Source organism: Acartia tonsa, chromosome 6 (assembly GCF_053477335.1).
Source record: "Acartia tonsa isolate MP-2025a chromosome 6, ASM5347733v1, whole genome shotgun sequence".
Taxonomy (NCBI): domain Eukaryota; kingdom Metazoa; phylum Arthropoda; class Copepoda; order Calanoida; family Acartiidae; genus Acartia; species Acartia tonsa.
In genome coordinates this window covers 5,371,271-5,390,233 of record NC_137265.1, presented here as the reverse complement: position 1 = coordinate 5,390,233, position 18,963 = coordinate 5,371,271, and the positions used below count along the sequence as shown (strand labels likewise).

At 33.3% G+C, this 18,963-nt stretch overlaps 1 protein-coding gene across 6 annotated transcripts; it reads right to left on the bottom strand.

Annotated features, from left to right (window-relative positions):
• Nucleotides 1-7,102: 7,102 nt before the first annotated feature.
• LOC145321653 (solute carrier family 35 member H1) lies at nucleotides 7,103-18,963 on the bottom strand. 6 transcript variants are annotated; one of them, XM_080163146.1, is made up of 17 exons: nucleotides 18,811-18,963; nucleotides 18,363-18,522; nucleotides 17,760-17,832; nucleotides 17,101-17,215; nucleotides 16,585-16,607; nucleotides 16,378-16,446; nucleotides 15,431-15,511; nucleotides 15,069-15,178; nucleotides 14,112-14,289; nucleotides 13,733-13,781; nucleotides 12,637-12,731; nucleotides 12,156-12,286; nucleotides 11,550-11,643; nucleotides 11,064-11,108; nucleotides 10,207-10,301; nucleotides 8,072-10,071; nucleotides 7,103-7,662 (listed from the first exon to the last, which is right to left on the bottom strand). In XM_080163146.1, the coding sequence occupies exons 1-16, from the start codon at nucleotides 18,827-18,829 to the stop codon at nucleotides 9,969-9,971; spliced, it is 1,440 nt and encodes a 479-aa protein (XP_080019272.1). In that variant the 5' UTR covers nucleotides 18,830-18,963; the 3' UTR covers nucleotides 7,103-7,662; nucleotides 8,072-9,968. The 6 variants fall into 6 exon arrangements, with proteins under 6 accessions (XP_080019272.1, XP_080019271.1, XP_080019269.1 ...); XM_080163145.1 differs by lacking the exon at nucleotides 16,378-16,446 and adding an exon at nucleotides 15,964-16,032; XM_080163143.1 differs by lacking the exon at nucleotides 16,378-16,446 and having other exon boundaries at nucleotides 8,058-10,071; nucleotides 16,516-16,607.

Genomic DNA, 18,963 nt, shown 5'->3' with positions numbered 1-18,963 from the left:
AGGTAGATAATTTTGTCTTATCTATCACTTGCTTGGCGATTCCTATAATAATGAGGCATAATAAATGTTAGGACTTTATAATCATAAGTTTTAAGTCAATTAAATTCAACCATAGCAATTTTTTAACCTATATCTTCAAGAGGGGTGCCATACCCCTCCACCTCCCTCTAACTAGCCTAAAACTTTCCCAACACCAATGTGAATCTTCCCTAACAATCATGGAACGATATGTCGAGCCGTTTGTGACATCCTATTACTTTTGTATATAGAATGTTTATATTAAAAGCTTTGTTATTATTTGCTATAATTATCTGCTTCCCTTTCATGGATATTGTAATATTTTTTTGTGTAGAACTAGAAAGAACAAATACAAATTGCATAACAACACAGAGAAATATATATTCCTATTAAAAAACTTTATCTTAACATTCTAGAATTTATATAAGTCGTTAAAGTCTCTTTTTGTTAGGAAATTTGGAGGTTAGAAATATTTTTATTGAAGCTGCTCCTATCTAAATTGGTCCTTGCAGTGTTTTATGCTATTTTTAAGAGAAAAGGAAATGGGATAGGGAGCAAGAAATGTCCCATATCCCCCCCACCCCCTAAGGACAATTAAGCTTCTGTTTGTAAATCCCATTAAATGTGTACATTCACTTATAATCTAACAGGTGACTAAACACATGGCAAGACAATATCACCTATTTATCATATTTTGGCACGTGAAATTAGTTAAGAATCAAATCATGAAAAAGATCCGGTCAAGTTGACAATTATGACGAAAAATAATTCACAAATTGCAAACTCAACAAAAAGTAATTACGAGCTACTGATATATTGTTTTTATGATATGTTATCAATTTTATTACACACAATTTCGGTGGCCAGATTTCTTTATCAAATACAAGAAGGGGGAGTCAACCACTCTCCAGTTTTCTTTTAGTTTTTTAAAGTAAAAACTAAGGGGGGATTTCACTTGGGAGGGTAATGGTACCCTCCACAAAAATACTTATAAACCTTCCCAGGACCTATGAGAAGCTACATTGTAAAGGAGAACCATATCTGTTTAGCGGTTAGCTAGATCCTTCGGTTCACACAAACAGACTTACTCACACACACCTCCTATTATTTTTACTAGCGGCTACGCCCCTAGAGGCCTCTAGGGGTACTTGAGTCGAATTTGATATCCCACTTTCTTATTTTAGATTTTAAAAGAAAAAGTAAGAAAAAATTTTTGGGGGTGTGCCCCCCCCCCACCCTAATTTTTAATTTTAGTTAAAAAAATTCAAACAATTTTTTTTGGGGTGGGGGTTTGGGGTGTCCCACTCCCCAAAGAAATAGTTATAAACCTTCCCGGGACCTATGAGAAGCTACCTTGTTAAGGAGAACCCGATCGGTTCAGCGGTTAGTGAGATCCTTCGGTACAAACAAACACACAAACACACAGACACACAAACATCCTGTTACTTTAGTATAAGGATATAAAATTCCTACATATAAAATCACTAATAACCTTCACTAAAGACTTTTGATAAACTAAAACAAATCTCCAGAAGACTTCTCAGCAGCTACATGTATTCCCATATCAAGATACTAAAGTCCAATTTTTGTAAGCAAAGCTTTTCTATATTTAAGGCTGTTCGTCCGTATAAGACAGCCTTAAGGCATGCTAAAATTGTCCTATTCGTGTCAATTCCGTAATAAAGATTCCTGTAAAAGTAAGATACAAAATAAGAGGCTCATTAAATCAAATTTAATAATATCAAAGGAGTAGTTACACTAAATGCATTTAAAATTGAATTTAGTGAACTGCATATTTTCTCCTGTTCAATGGTTTAAACTACATTTATGGGGCATATATTCAAAAGAAAATATCAAGAAATGAAGATTATTTTATTGTAATATAAGCAACTTTAATATAGCTGGCTTATTTTCACAAAAACAGCATGACGAATAATTAATTGATGTCTAATTGTTTAGGTATTATTTATTGTAATACAAAATTATGTATGTTGGATGGTATAATTGTAACTTCTGCTTGAAATTATTTTTCTGAAATGCACTTCATGCAACTATCCCTTTGATGAAATGATCCAATTGATTCCAAACTTGGAATAGCAATCAATTTAGAGAAAAATGTTAAGCTAAATATCACAAATTAAGATCAAATTCATATCATAGGAATCTACTACTTTAAAAATTCAACACTTGAATCAACAGCTTTCAAAATATAAAGCATGATTTGCTAAGCTGCTTCGCTGTTATTGATATTATCAACATTGTTCTATTCATAACTAACAAAATTGTATATACAAATTCATGATTTAATTAAAATTAAATAGATAATATAAATGTTTTATGTATATCCCCACTCGAAAACCACCAATTTTAGATCTTAGTATCTAGGGGCAAAGAGACTGGTAGTTTTGTACTAAGCTTATTCCTTTTAAATCAGAATATGGGTTATTTTTGCGAAATCGAAATATCCATACAGAGAGAGGGGACAATGAGCTGTTTATTACAGTAGTCACTAAAGTTTTGAATTAGCGTTTTCTTATTTGTTGGCTCAACAAAATGGGGAATTTATTGAATTTTGATTGGATGGTTCATAATTTAGAGTGTCCAAACGTTTCAACCACTAATTTAAATCTACAGAAGGTATAATTTTGTGTAACATCATTGGGTTTGTACATCAATAGGGTGTGAAAATTATAGAAGAGCTTCACAGTTATCACTAACGCGTTAAATATCACAACAATACAAACTTCAAACGCTATCACGAGAAACTAAAAATTTCTTTATTTTTTAGCAGGGCAGCTTCTCTATAATTGGAGGGTATATCAGTTTGTATATACCTCGCGTAATAAAATTACCGTAATTTTAATTAGGCTCCTAAACTAAAATGTCATAAGCAGTGATTTATTGATAATACGTGTGAAAACTTTCTAGGACTTTGGTTATCATGCATTTTATAAGGAACATTTTTCTTAAAGAATCTTCCTTTAATCAGGGATCTAAAGGGATAAGACAAGATTGGTTGGTTCTGTAACTTGAGTGTTCAAACGTTTCAAATTTTGTGTACGATCATTGGGGATTTACATCAATTTATCGGCCATTGTCTTATCCCTTTAGATCCCTGGTTGTTATTGCTGCGCCGCTATAAATAAAGATTATTATCGTCATTGTTTAGGATAACGAGACATGTAACAAAGAAAACTGATTGCATTTTATTTTTTCATTAATTAAATTAATTCCTTCTTTTTCATTTTGATTGGAGCGTAGCTACTCTGATAGTATAATTTGTAGTCCGTCCATCAACGAACGTCAATCATTCTTGTTATTAATAAGATAATCAAGGGCGTTTGAAGCACTTTATATTTGGGGGGGGGGGGGTTAAGCTTTTAGCAAAAACAAAATACCTACAGGAGTGATATTGACACTGGGGTGCCAATCACGCCCCTATACTGTATAATCATATAACTTTCTTGTTATTTATCATTAGGGATATTGTGGGATCAGACAATGGATGATAGAATTACCCCTTCTGCAGATTAAAATAATTGGTTGCATTGCATAGTTTGAAAACTGTTAGTTTAAACCAACCAATCATGTTTTAACAAAGGTACCCAAAGTTTTAAGCCAGCGGCGAAGGAAAGAGTGTAATTATAAAAATTTGGGCACAAGTTTACTTAAACAGTCCAATTTACCCTCCCTCCAGGTGATTTAGATTTCTAGCATATATCTAGCTTGAAATAATTAAAAAAGTTTTCTTACGAAAATAAATTGCAAAGGTATTTTTAACAAGAAAAAATGTTAGCTTATTATTACTGCGCTGATAAATGTCCCTTTTTTTTGCTATTGTTAGTTTGTTGTTACGCATTATTTTTTATCAGAATTAGGATTTTTATAAAAAGCGAAACATAAAATAATTACCTACCTAAAATAAATAAAATAATAATATCTAATTTCACTAAATATTAATTTTCACGAAAATAAATTGAAAAAGATCAAAATTAATCACAATTAAAATCGTTTATAAATAACTTAAAAACGGTCACTTCTCTCCATTTTCTAAAAGCAATAACATGAACAGCTGATCGCGATAACTTTAGGTGCATGACGTCACGAGCGATGTTGTACGAGGGGTTGAGTATTTCCATCCCCTAATAACCTCCCCCCCCCCTGACTCATTCAGGGTGCGAGGGATAAGACAATGGCCGATAAATTGATTCTCACCTAAATCCGAATATGGAAGAATTTGCCTCATATATATTTGCTACTAAATCAAAAATGGAATATAAATTTGACGCCACATTGTTCCCTTATCCCTAAAAATCATGCAAAAGCCTTCCTTTTGTTATCAAACACCCCCCTTAATAAATAAATATGAATTATAAGGGACGGGGGTTGAAGTGATTGGTGTTATTTCAAATCCGCCATTTTTTTAGGTTTATAAATAAATAGGTAGGGTCTGTAAATATCCCTTTTAATCTTCATTGCATTAAAGTAAAAGAATAGAGAGGATATGAGCGTATCTCTGCCCCTAGGGCGGGGACCCTGTCCTGAATATGTATTGGTTCTTAGAAATCAGCCAATAACGTAGGAAATATAAACAAAGCCGAGTCCCTTAAAAAGAACAGAAAGCAATTTGCTACCAGACGAAAAGGGTCTCCATCACTTATAGGGCAGGCAGTTGTCTGGATTATATCTATACTATACATTTATTTTCATTACAGCGAAAAGCACAATTTTTTTATTTATAGGATTTTACAACAAAAAAGGAGATACCATAGTGCTTTAAAAATCCTAAATCTATTCTTCTATCCCATAAATAAAATTTTAGATATTTTTTTGCGATGTTGTCTGAACACCAAGAGAATTGAGGGGTAGTAAGTATTGGTCAAAATATTTTTATAACAACACACCACAGTACATTATTTCATTGGGCTAGGCACAAAATACGCTGTGACGCCTGTATAATATAGAGTAAAGACCCCTCCAAATAGGTTGATAACTTAAAATAAAAATCTTGAAGACCAATGCGTTCTAGACTGCTTTTCATTATCTTTAGCACATAAACCACTTTAATACCTTCAGAAAGTTGATGTTAGCTTTTTAACAGCTTAATTCATAAATAACTTTGTCCGTATGTCATAATAGGGAAAACATGATTTATTCGGCTGTTTTAACAGATACAGTGGCAAAGACGTCCAAGCTTTTTCATTTTTTTTTGAGGGGGGGGGGGTAATCTTTATTTCATATGGGAAAGGACGTCCAAGCTCTTTAATTTTTTATTCAAACTTCAAGATTCATTTGGGTGGTGGTGGGTGGGGGTAATCACCCCCCCCCCCATTGGACGTCCTTGGACAGTGTATTTTTTCCCGTGAAGATTCTCCTAAACAGTGAGTACCTACTTTATTATTTACTTGTATGCAGGCTTGTTTGAAATCCTGTGAGAGAATTGTCACTCTAGTATGGCTTTGAAACAGAGCAACGTATTATAGACAATTTTCCACAAATAGTAAAATAGAAATTGCAAAATAAATACCAGTTTTGTTTGCCCTTGCATGCGGGCCTAATCTTATACTTTTCTATTTCAATATCCACGAAAAGCTGTCCATAATACAATGCGTAAAATAACTATTCTTATAGAAAGAAAACTTTTTAGGATTCTTTAATGATAGACGGCTATTAGTTTTCCTAGACTAACGTAAATTTTGATTTGTTGGTTAAATAAGTTGAGTGTTCAAACGTTTCAACCACTAATTTTAATCTACAGAAAGGGTATTTTTGTGTTTAATCTTTGGGGATGTACATCAGTTTATCGGCTTATCTCTTTAGATCCCTGGCAATTTAGTGAGATTTTTATAGTATAAAAAATGGAACTCTAACAGTAATTCTCATATGCATGTTCCGACCGAAATATCGTAAAGAAATGTGATCATGCCTTTAGTGCATGATCACTGCCAAAACAGCCATTATACATTTTTCTTATCTGTTTTAATAACAAGAAAATAAATCTACATAATTATAACATTACATATAATTTAATATTACATAAGTGTATAAAATAAGATTTTAAAAAAAAGTTTAGAGATTTTTGTGTCGTCCGTAAAGGGTTAAAAAATGAATTGTAATGCACAGTACATAATAATATAAAACTGGTTTTGTACTGTTTCATGTATAGTACAAAATCAAAAGAAGCAAGAAGGATGCAAACATTTTATTATAGCAAAAATCTGAAACATTAGCAATATATTTTAGTTTAAGAGAAGCCACTCCAAGGAGAAACCCAGATTCATCCAGAAGGGGGATGTATCCAATCCAACCCTATGGCTAAATTAAGGGGGGTGGATACTGGATACACCCCCCGAGGTGTCCATCTTGACAAGGGTCTACTCTACACCCCATAATACAATTCGTTCCTCAATTTACCTATTCAGGGACTCTTGTTGGGTGGAAATCAAAAGGGATGTAACCCCCCCCCCTTTCTGACACTAGAAATAAAACCCCTCTAAGCTCACATTCCCCTGTGCACGCCACTGCACTGCAAGAACCATGAAATGTAAAGGAATAAGACAATTGCCGATAAAAAAAATGTACATTCCCAATAATGATACACAAAATTATCCCTAGATTATAGATAAGTATTTGAAACTTTTTGCCTCTCAACTTAATGAACCAACCAATCAAAATTTTCAAACTAATAAGAAAGCATTATTATAAAACTTCCGGAACTTGTGTAATAATCAGTCCAATAACCCTTCCTTACTCAGAAGATTCCTTGTCAAATTCTTTAAAAATTGTAATTTAGCTATGCACGTAAGAAAAAAGCGTCTATTATATTCAAATAGTTGAATACCAACCTAAATAAACCTGTTATGATACGTGTGATAAATATGTTCGGTAAGCTTCGTCTGCTAGGTGAATATCTTTACAACGGTATTCTTTACACTAGTGCCATAGTCTTTACATTAAGTCAAAATGAGAAAAGTACCCAAAGTCCAAGACAGCCAAACCAACTACTCTAATCCTATCTTTTGTCAAATGATGCACTTCATGTAACCATCCATTTTCATTTGATAGAATATAGGTAAAACAAAAATTACATTACTTAAAACATTTATTTTCGCGCACTCACAGTTAAAACATTAGTTAGAGAGGGGGCAGATAAAAATGTGAAAAATTAATTTAAGGGCTCGGCAGCTGCGCGTCAGCCGCCTGTAAGACTCAGATTTTTTTAAAGCAACAAAGCGGTTTTAAATTTCAGGCCTTGTCGCGACTGATGCGCAGCTACCGAGCCTTGGAAACTTTTCAACATAAAAATATAATTATGAGAAATATGGAAACGATGTAGCGGGTTTCGTCGTATTTTAATAGCTTTTAATAGGTTATTTTAGGTTAGGTAAATGTTAATGATTGCCCCGCATGGTTAAGAAATAGGCCCCGCAGGGGCTAGAAATAGAAAAAAAGCTACTGTGAAAATACAACGAAACCCACTACTTCGTTTTCTTTCCATGATCCGATAGTATTGCAAACAAAAAATAAATCTACCCCTATTCTCTGAAATACAATATGTATAAAATATCACAGTGTGTATGGACGATACAAAATTAATATGTACTAACGATTTTTATCTTTGATTAATATAAATAATCGGATCAACTGCAGTTCGCGGTAAAATATTCCTGGTAACGAATATTTCTAAGAATCTATGAATTTTAAAGGCCGCTAGCTGCCAAACAGAATCAGATCATACCCGCACACCGTTTTAAGCGGCATGAGAAGGCCTACGAATAATCTGGAATAGCCAAGATCCAATGATGCACAGGGAAAGCTTCACTGAAGAAAAAACGCGTAAAATAGGTCTTTTTCGCGCATTTCTTTACACTGCGAGATAATTGTGCATTATTGATTTATGGCTATTCCAGATTATTTGCAGGCCGTCTTATGCAACTGAAAACAATGTGCGGGAATGATCTGTACGTTCAGCCGTTTGGCAACTAGCATCCTTTTCATAAGTTTTTAGAAATTCATAGATTTTTGAAAATATTCGTTACCAGGAATATTTTACCGTGAACTGCAGTTGATCCAAATAATCTTTAATATATATATACAATTTTGTAATAAATTGGCCTAGAATTGGCTATAATAAAATCTTATTCTTATTAATAATTCATTGCCAAAAAAAATAGAGAACTAAAAATACTAAAGAGCAATAAAAATAAGAGATAAATGCTTATGATAAAATTAAATACATTGCAATAATAACCAAAATAGATAACTAAGATTATGATATAAGAATAACAAAATGAATATATAAATAATAAAAACAATATGAGAATAAATTTCAAGCATATAAAATAAAATTAAACATACTTAGGGTAAGTGATATTTTAAAATACATAAATATTACAAATAAAAACTATTAAATACAGAAGAATAACATTATCACATTTTATATAAATTTGATTGATTATCCATTATAAATATTGATATGAATTAATCAAAATAGTATTTAACCTTTTAATACACTTCCAAGATAGGCCTGTAATATTTGATCTAGGATAAAAAAATAATTTTTGTTCCAAAATGTCATACTTTTTTTTATTACGTAATCAATTAAAATGCAAAAAAAGATCATTGATGCATTAAAAAAGTACCAAAAAATTTCGGCAAAATTTAAATTCTTATTAAAATAATGTAAATTCACCCTCTAAACCCATGATATCATACTTTAAATACGTGATTGCTAATACAATTAAACAGATATAGATTTTATGCAAACAACAAAAAAATTGTGCAGTAAAATTTTTGTTTACAAAGATGAATCTAATCATTGTTTGAAGTTTGAACTTAAGGGGTGGGGACGTCTACAAGTATATATTTAACCACTAACTACAGGGGGGGGAGGGGGTGGAGATGACCCACTCTTTTTAAACTAAACCTCTAAACCTTAACTCAAAGGAACTTAGCCAATCTTGGCACTTATGTGTCACTTTAGTAGTGACATGTTTGAATCAGTTCAAGTGAAAATATTAGAGTAATTTTTTAATCATTAAATTTGCTTTATAACCCATCCCCCCCCTAACTTTATAATTTTAGTGGCTGAAATGTATGAACACCATCCATATCTTATCACAGTAAAGTGTGCAAATATTTAACATGAGAAAGTGAAACAAGAAACTATAATTAGAAATTAATATAAAAATAACGTTCAAAATTTAGAACACCAGTTTTGCATTTTGTTGAGATTTAACTAGGGATCTACAGGGATAAGACAATGGGCGATAAATTGGTGTACTTCCTTAATATGATACAAAAATTACCACTTCTGTAGATTACAATTATTGTTTAAAACGATTGGACACTTAACTTAATGAACCAAAAAATCATAAATTCAAAAAAAGTCACCAAAGTCAAGCCAAAAAATTTATCATAAAACTTTGGGGACTAGTGTAATAAACAGCCCATTGTCCCATCCCTCCCTGGATTTAACACAAATAATTATTTGATTTACAATTAAATGCTTTACAAGTTTTCTTATACCTATTCTAAAAGTGATACTTCTTACAAGTGCTTTTTAAACAACAATAAAAACATTCAAAATACATTAAATGACATTAAAATTACAACATAGAAATATAAAAATTTATTTTTAAATGTTTTAAAAACTATTGACACTTTTAGTAGTGTTAATTTATTAAAAGCTGTTTAACAGCTAAGTTTATCTTTAATTTCTGATATCTATGGAATTTAAAAAAAAAAAATCCGCCAGAAAACCCACAAAATTCTTGAATATCAAGCTCAGGTTAACAAAATCATTTAAGCAAGGAAGCTGAACTTTTAGTTTGGACCTAATACGTTTGAAGCAGTACCAGACACTTTTGTAAGGCTATGAAAGCCAGCTTAAGCTCCGCTGTCAGCTGATATTTGGTTCTGCTATTTTAAACAGTTGACATTGGGTCCATCTAATCAGAAGACATGAGGTCCAGCTGTTGCAGAAGTTGATCAGCTTCTTCAAGAGCATCATCATCATCGAGACCAGCCTCTATCTGAATACTGTCTTGGGTCCTAAATATTAACAGATTCAAGCATGTTATTGTTGGCTGCTCTCTTTGGCATCTCAAGAAATTTCTTTAAACATCGAAGATAGGTCAACTGTAGCCATTTTAGTGCTGCAGTGGCTAATAACTTTGCTTTTATTACCTGTATGAAATAGGGGTGTCCTGGGCGCTCATGAGACTCTCAACATGTTTATCCTTCACACTTGTCCATTGTCTACTATCACGCAGCACTAGATCCTGAATAGAAACAAGATTAGTTGTCATGAAAACTGATGCCTTTTTAAAATGAAAAAAAAAATATAACAGTCCTTTCGTCTACAGATATACGGATACACTAGAGCGTCTGGAAATTGAATCCTAATAACTTAAGCACAGTTGGGACTCCCAGACAAAGTTCGTACAATAAAAGTATTGTTGTCAGTTCAGTTTTACTATATCCAATGCCCGGGTTTTTGGACAGTGTTCCTCTTGGTTGCTGGACAAAATATTAGAGAAGCCTCTTCCATACGAGGCAATTAACATGTATTACCTTTTTAAACTATAAAAACAATAAAAGGAGGAGTAGGTTGCGCTAAAAATCCGTAAAGGTATGAGTTTTAAGGCTTAAAAATAATAGTAGAACGATAATACTCACAAAATATGTGTATTTCTTATTTAAAAGAACTATAGACAAATTTTTTAAAAAGTTAACATAAATTTTTATCGTTCTACTACCTACTGTTTTTAACTTAAAACTAACAACCTTTACGGATTTTTAGCGCAACCTACTCCTCGCTTAATAAAAACTAATCAAACCCTGTAAGAAAGCATAAAACATTTTTGCAAAGTTATGTAATAGTTTGCACAATAAAGCAATATAAGAGTTTATCATAAAAATTACCCAACAAAGCCACATAACAGAAATCCGAGCAAAAAGAGATTTTAGAATTCAAATTTGTGAACTATGGTTGGTTGGAGGTTAGAGTATTCATATTAAGAAAATAATAGGTTAATTTTTACCTCTGGAAGTGGCTTAGAGTTCATTTTTGCGCAATATAGCTCTTCCTGCAATAAAAAGGTGATTTATTTTAACTTCAATAAGACAGATGTGGATTCTTAAAAAAAATAGGGTCGCTTAGTTAGGCAAAATTATTAGTAAGGCAAAATTTCTTTTTGTAAAAAATCCTCCAAAATCACATAAAAATCTACAAAAATTAAACAAAATCTTATGTTAATAGATAGCCCTTTTATGATCTTATTTAATTCTTGTAGATTTTTTTATTGGATTTTGGTGGATTTTCCACAAAAATAATTTTGCCTTACTAAGCGACCCTAATTTTTTTTTTAAAGAATTCACCTCAGGTAGATAAATAATTAATTTAATTGTATTCTAAATTGAGTTACTTAGGTTTTAAAAATACCGTCATCTGAATATAATAATAGTCTAGTTATTTTTTTATGATAAGAAATTATAGTTATATAAACTAAAAATCATTCTGTACTTACATCTGAATCTAGATCTGAACTGGAGAGAAGAGGCATATGATGAGGATCTCCTTGTGTGCTGACCCTCCTGTAATCACTACTACCTCCTGGAGACCTAGACAAACATATGATGAGGATCTCCTTGTGTGCTGACCCTCCTGTAATCACTACTACCTCCTGGAGACCTAGACAAACATATGATGAGGATCTCCTTGTGTGCTGACCCTCCTGTAATCACTACTACCTCCTGGAGACCTAGACAAACATATGATGAGGATCTCCTTGTGTGCTGACCCTCCTGTAATCACTACTACCTCCTGGAGACCTAGACAAACATATGATGAGGATCTCCTTGTGTGCTGACCCTCCTGTAATCACTACTACCTCCTGGAGACCTACACAAACAAAAATAAATATCTATAGACCCACATAGACTACCACGAACAAAAACATTCAGTGCTTTACTAGAGTATATTATACTCAAAGTATATTAGTTATTTAAAGTGACAAGAAACAATAAAAATCGGCATTTTAAATGAAAGGATAATTTCAGAACATTGATTTATAAGGGAATGTGCTACTATTTATCTTAAGTAAAATAATGAGATAGTTTTAATAATAAAATACCTCGCTCCAGTTTCCATACTCTTCTTGAGAACATGGGCGCTGATGCCCAACAGACAAACCACCAGACCAGCCAGGTTTATAGTTGACAGGTCTGTTGACTGGTAAATTACTGCCAGACCCATAGTGATTATCTACAAAGAATAAACACCTAGTCAGAGAAAGAGGGGACAATGGGCTGTTTATTACTCTAGTCCCCAAAGTCCTCTAATAGCATTTTCTTATTCGTTGGCTTTACAAATTTGAGAACTTTTAGTGAATTTTGATTGGTTGGTTAATTAAGTTGATTGTTCAAACGTTTCAACCACTAAATTCGGGGGTATTTTGTGAGTCATCATTGGGGGTGTACATCAATTTATCGGCCATTGTCTTATCCCTTTAGATCCCTGATAAATGGTTTATTTTTTAAGGGAAAAGTTTTCTTACTGATGAAATGAATGAATTTCAACCAAAATGATTAGACTGTTTCAATGGTCTTGCTTACCTCCTTTACTATTCCAGAGATGGAGAGGGTAAGAGAAGACGTGTGGGAGACAAGTAGGAATTCAGAAGCTTCCATCAAAAAGGCAAGAATGCCACCTGATAACATTTTATTTGTTACTAGCGGTTACGTCCCTAAAAACTTATACTAGCACGTAAAATATTATTTATTTTTTATCTATGTTAAGATCAGCTGTTAACCAACAAATATCTAATCGGGCCGCTTGTTAATTTTTTTCCTATTTCTCTTGGAAACCTCCCCCAAAATAGTAGTTAGAAACCTGCCCAGGACCTATCAAAAGCTACACTTTAAAGGAGAACCGTATCGGTTCAGTGGTTAACGAGATCCTTCGGTACAGACGCAGAGATCCTGTTACATTTATGTAAGGTTTTACTATTAATTTGATTTCAATTGTTAGGTTGTAAATATTATTTTTGGAGGGATTTAGAACTAGGTATTTATATGAATGATTGAATATCAGTTAAGTTAAATCACTAATCGTTTTTAAATCTAAAACATGATAAAAAATTTTATCACACCTTGGGGATATTTGATTGAGACTTTTCGTGGGCCATGGGATTTCATAAACTAACAAAATGAAGCATGTACCGGGCTAATATAAAGATTCCCTCCTTTTACCCTATCCTATTACCTCCTTCCACTCCCTTTACTCTATTCCCTTCTCTCCTACTGAATGAACGAACTGACCAATAAATGAGATCCATGTTAGCAACCTAAATTGACGACAGTTTTTCCCTCTGTCATAATATCCACCTATACCTATTCTTATTCTACGTCCATTGTTATGACTCAATGAGACCGAAAATCTTTTGCGTCTTTCGTATAACGCGGTGTTACCAGGACTTGGGCTGTTTATTACTTTAGTCCCCAAAGTTTTATAATAATAACGTTTTCTTACTCGTTTGCTTAACAACTTTGGGGACTTAGAGAATTTTGATTAGTCGATTCATAGGGTTTTAAATTTTAATCTACAGAAGGGGTAGTTTTGTGAGTTAACATCAAATTATCAGCCATTATCTTGTTCATTTAGATCCCTGCTAAATACCGGTACCTTCTTGACAAATAAAACTGAACAAACCTGCCATAACTTCGCCAACATCAAGGGCAAAAACTTCAAAACTATAATCCTAAAATTGCATTCTTAAATTAGTATTTTAATTTATCATATTTTGAGAACTAGGCAGACGATCACAATGAATCAAGGCTGCACCAACGGAAAATGAAGTTATTTAGCAGATGTTTAGTGTTAATAAAAATGAGAGTGAGAATAAATATAAAATTACGAAACTATTAAAAGTATAACTATATTATTTCTTTTGTAGCATAACCGGCAGACCTACGGTTCTTGATGCTCATAGTACAGCATTAGTAAAGAATAAGATGTTTCCGTCAGACATACAGAAGGATATTTTAAATCATAGAGTAGCTTCGCCACAAAAAATACACAAAATTCTTACACTAAAATGTTCAGCTAAATCTAGAAGTTTAGGTCCATCAAATCCGAGGACAAATGGAAGCAGTGTGAAGGTCATGATGGGCTGGACATGGTAGATCATGTCAATAGGGTTGGACAGGCCCAGGCTGGATCTTTGCATGATCAGCTGGGACAGGGTCCACCGGATACCAGAAAGGAAACTAAAAAAATGTTTTTTTTTGGTCCAATAAACTAAAAAAGAATTCATTGTAATCAAATGCGCAATTTACGATTCTAGAATTCATTAATTTCGAAGAACGAATGTTTTACATGTACTCTAATAAATATATACTGCCAGCTGGCTAAAAGATACCCCATCCATTCCTTTTACCCAATTCCCTCTGTTCCTACTGGATGAACGAACTGAAAAATAAATACGGTCCTTAATATTAGCAACCTAAATAAACAACTTTTCCCCTGTCAATATATCAACATATTCTATATCTAATAGGGATGGGAATCCGTCGAATTTTTGGGCCGGATTCGGATTCCGGATTCTGAAGGAATCCGTCAAAAAAAGTGACGGATTCTTGCGGATTCCGGATTCTTATTTTTGGCGGATTCCGGATTCGGATTCCGGATTCTAGCAGTATTTTAAAAGGCTGTCCGTCACAGAGGGATAGCTTTTTTCGTTAATTTATCACTATGTTACTTGGTTGAAGCCTTGATTTGTTTAAAGTGTTGACTTCCAGCATAACTAAAACATTTACATCACATTAGTAAATTTAAAAATTTAAGTGCTACGTATGTCCTAAAAATGTGCTTGGTATTCAAATTAAATTTAGCCTACCAATTTAGAATCCGGAATCCGCTATAAAAAAAACGGATTCCGGATCCGGATTCGGATTCCAAAATTGGCCGAAAATTGGGCGGATTCCGGATTCGGATTCCGGATCCGGATTCCCATCACTAATATCTAATATCCATTATATTATTATACCTTGCAGTGAGAACCATGGAGAAACCAAGGAGGTTAAAATCTGTTGACTTGTATGTGAACATCATGAGACCAACTCCAATCATGGAAACTATCACTATCAGTGACCAGTGCTAAAATAAATATATTTTGATAAATATAATAAAGTAACAGGATGTTTGTCTGTCTATCTGTTTGTTTAACTGTAATTTCTCGCCTATTGTATTATAATTATAATTACCTAGTCATTTTTTTTGGAAAAATATCAATCTTTTACATTTGAAATATTAGGTAAATCTTTCCATAGATCTTAAACATACTAAAAATACTTCAATCCCTCAAATAAAAATTATTTTTCCCTACTTTTAGAAAAATAAAAATGTTACCTTTCTTTCTAATCCAAAGATGAGAGAGAACATGAGGATGAATATGATTGAGGTAGATTTTGTCACTGTGTACAATGCAACCTAAACAATTATTGTGTTGATGTGTATGTATTTGGATGAGACACAACTCAATAAGTTTGATATCGTTATCATAAAACCCAACAGTAAGGTACACACACAGAGAGGGAGGGGACATTGTGCTGTTTATTACACTAGTCTCCAAAGTTTTCTTAACTTTGGGTTTTTTTATTGAATTTGATTGGTTGGTTCACTTTTTGGGATTTCAAGCGTTTAAACCACTAATTGTAATTTACAGGGGTAATTTTGTTTACATGAATTTATCAGCCATTAGCTTAAACCTTTATATCCCTGAAGGTACAAGATAATTTAATGGAGCTATGGATTAGTAGTCACAAACAATCTTCCCTCGCAAATTTTGGCCCTAATACCACTCCCACTTCTACCTGTATATACTGGAAGCCAGCCTGTGAGAGGCCAATGTCAAGAGCAGCTACTACAGCAACTACTCCTACCTGTATATACTGGAAGCCAGCCTGTGAGAGGCCAATATCAAGAGCAGCTACTACAGCGACTACTCCTACCTGTATATACTGGAAGCCAGCCTGTGAGAGGCCAATATCAAGAGCAGCTACTACAGCGACTACTCCTACATGTATATACTGGAAGCCAGCCTGTGAGAGGCCAATATCAAGAGCAGCTACTACAGCGACTACTCCTACCTGTATATACTGGAAGCCAGCCTGTGAGAGGCCAATTTCAAGAGCAGCTACTACAGCGACTACTCCTACATGTATATACTGGAAGCCAGCCTGTGAGAGGCCAATATCAAGAGCAGCTACTACAGCGACTACTCCTACCTGTATATACTGGAAGCCAGCCTGTGAGAGGCCAATATCAAGAGCAGCTACTACAGCGACTACTCCTACCTGTATATACTGGAAGCCAGCCTGTGAGAGGCCAATATCAAGAGCAGCTACTACAGCGACTACTCCTACCTGTATATACTGGAAGCCAGCCTGTGAGAGGCCAATGTCAAGAGCAGCTACTATAGCGACTACTCCTACCTGTATATACTGGAAGCCAGCCTGTGAGAGGCCAATGTCAAGAGCAGCTACTACAGCGACTACTCCTACGCGTCCAAGGAAGGTTTTCCATTCTGTAAAAAAATATTCTGTAGACAATCGATTGTTGTAGAGAAGCTACTTTATGATTTACTATGTCTGTCTGTCTGTCCGTCCGTCATGCTATGAAGGAAATATGATCTTCTGTGCTACTACTTGAGACTGTTGATTTTTTTTTTTAAAGATTCGTAACATCTTGCCAATGAATATTGAGCAACCATCATACAACTTACATGGTCCGCCGGTCATGCTACAAAAGACATATACGTAGATTTTTTTTGAAAGTTTTCATATTTTCTAATAATCAAAAAATATTTTTCTTTTTAGTTCCTCTATAACTCACTTTGTATGTTTGTTTATCTGTGTTCGCCATTTGTGCTATCTATAGATTTTTTCATAATTGTTGATTTCATAAATTACTGATATTTCAAAATCTCCTCTCCAGTCACTTGATTTAACTTAGTCCAACAGCTTTACAAGTGGAAAAATATTAAAACAACTTCGCTACATAACAATGATTAAACTTACCTAACGTTACTCTTTCTTTGCCAGTGTAAATTTCATAAGATATGCGGGCGAAGTAGGACAGGATTAACTTTATTAAAAAGTGGACGGACACAATTGTCATGGGAAACTTGATTTTCTACAAATAAAAAAAGATGTGAAAATGTTTAGGGTAGCGCGGGGGAATTCCGGTCATTTTTTTTCTTCTACCTACGAAAATCATGATACTTGACTTTGGGGGGAATGGTACACCCCCTTAAAATAATTTTCAACATTTTAAAGTTTAAACTATAAATGAAAAGCTTAAGTCATAATCTTTCTAACGTTACTAGTAGCATACAGATCGGATAATTTTTTGACCATTTTTTCCCAATTTGAAAAGTTTTAATTTCAGCTTTGTAATTCTTAAAATCTTAAAAGGACAATTTCGTCTTTAAGAAACACAAAATTTAAATAATAAATTAGTATTAAATTTGTTTAAGTTTATAAAATGTTCAGTTGTTTGGGCATGTGTCATAAGCGTTTGCTGCTTGCATCTGGCTGTCTTTGAGGAGAGGATCGTCGCAAGATTACTAAATAACTGAATTCTGACCTAGTTAAGATCTAGGTACATAGTTATTATAAGATCATCCGTTATATAAATGTATTCAGGTTAATTTTTTTTGTGTAAATCTTATTTTTACCTTTATTAAAGAACTCTGGAAGAAGGTAAGCCCAATGGATGTGATGTAATAGAAACCAATCAGGCATAGTGTTCTAAAACATGAAAATTATTTTAAATTAGTACCTAGGTATGAAAATAAATAGCATTAAAAGAAAATAAGTAAAACTAGGTACGGGACATCAAGTTTTTAACAGTCATTAGAAGGACGATAATTTATGCCTTTTTACAAAAAATTAAAAAATAGAATGTTTCCCTAGCAATATAAACTGAATATTTTTCTTAAAGGAGTAGTTTCACGAAATGCATTTGAACTTAATTTAGTGAACCGCATATTTTATCCTGGTTAAATTACATTTATATGAATTGAAAATCGTATTTTTAAATTGCATATATAACAAAAGACAATTTCCAAGTATTGATATTTTAAAAACTACGTGGTAGAAAATTTAATTTATTTGAAATATATGCTATATAAATGTAGTTTAACCCATTAACTAGAAAAAAAATATGCGGTTCCTTAAATTAAGTTCAAATGAATTTCGTGAAACTACCCCTTTAATTTGGACAAGAGAAACACTTAGGTATAAAGTACCTAGATCAACAAAATTATTAAAATATTCACCTAAAGGCAGCCGAGTAGACTGAATCTGACGACATATTCTGTTTGAACTCCTTCCCTCTGCCCTTCACCTCCCTCCGCAGTCGTTTAGCGACCTTTGTGCCCTTCGCCTTGGCGTGTCTCACCATCCGTCCACCCTTCCTGCTGGTGCTTCCTAGCAACCCTGCAAAAAATTACGTTATATGTCTATTTCGATTAGGAATGGCAATCCATCAAATTTTTGGACCGGATTCGGATTCTTACAAGAATCCGTTCAAAAAATGGCGGATTTCTGCGGATTTTGGATTTTTATTTTTGGCGGATTCCAGATTCGGATTCCGGATTCTAGCAATATTTTAAGAGGCTTTTTCAAAAAAATTTAAAAACACATTGGAGATTTTTTTACATTATACTAAAAGGCAAATAAAAATGATTTGGTTAAGTATATTTTCTAGGTAAAAAACTTAAATACCTTGAGAAGAATTTACCATGGTGACTTTTTAAAGGAACTTTATCTATTCTTATTTAAATAAATATCAGGTACTGAGAACATGCACCACTGAACGAGGTGCTAACTTTATTTTTCTCTAAATTATAATATAATAAATGCTTTGTCTACATTTTG

Coding starts and splice junctions, on each gene's coding strand:
- LOC145321653 (XM_080163143.1), bottom strand. Junction 15,179..15,430: donor TCTTTGGATTAGAAAGAAAG/GTAACATTTTTA, acceptor TATTTATTTTAG/CACTGGTCACTGATAGTGAT. Junction 11,109..11,549: donor GTTCAGATCTAGATTCAGAT/GTAAGTACAGAA, acceptor TTTTTATTGCAG/GAAGAGCTATATTGCGCAAA.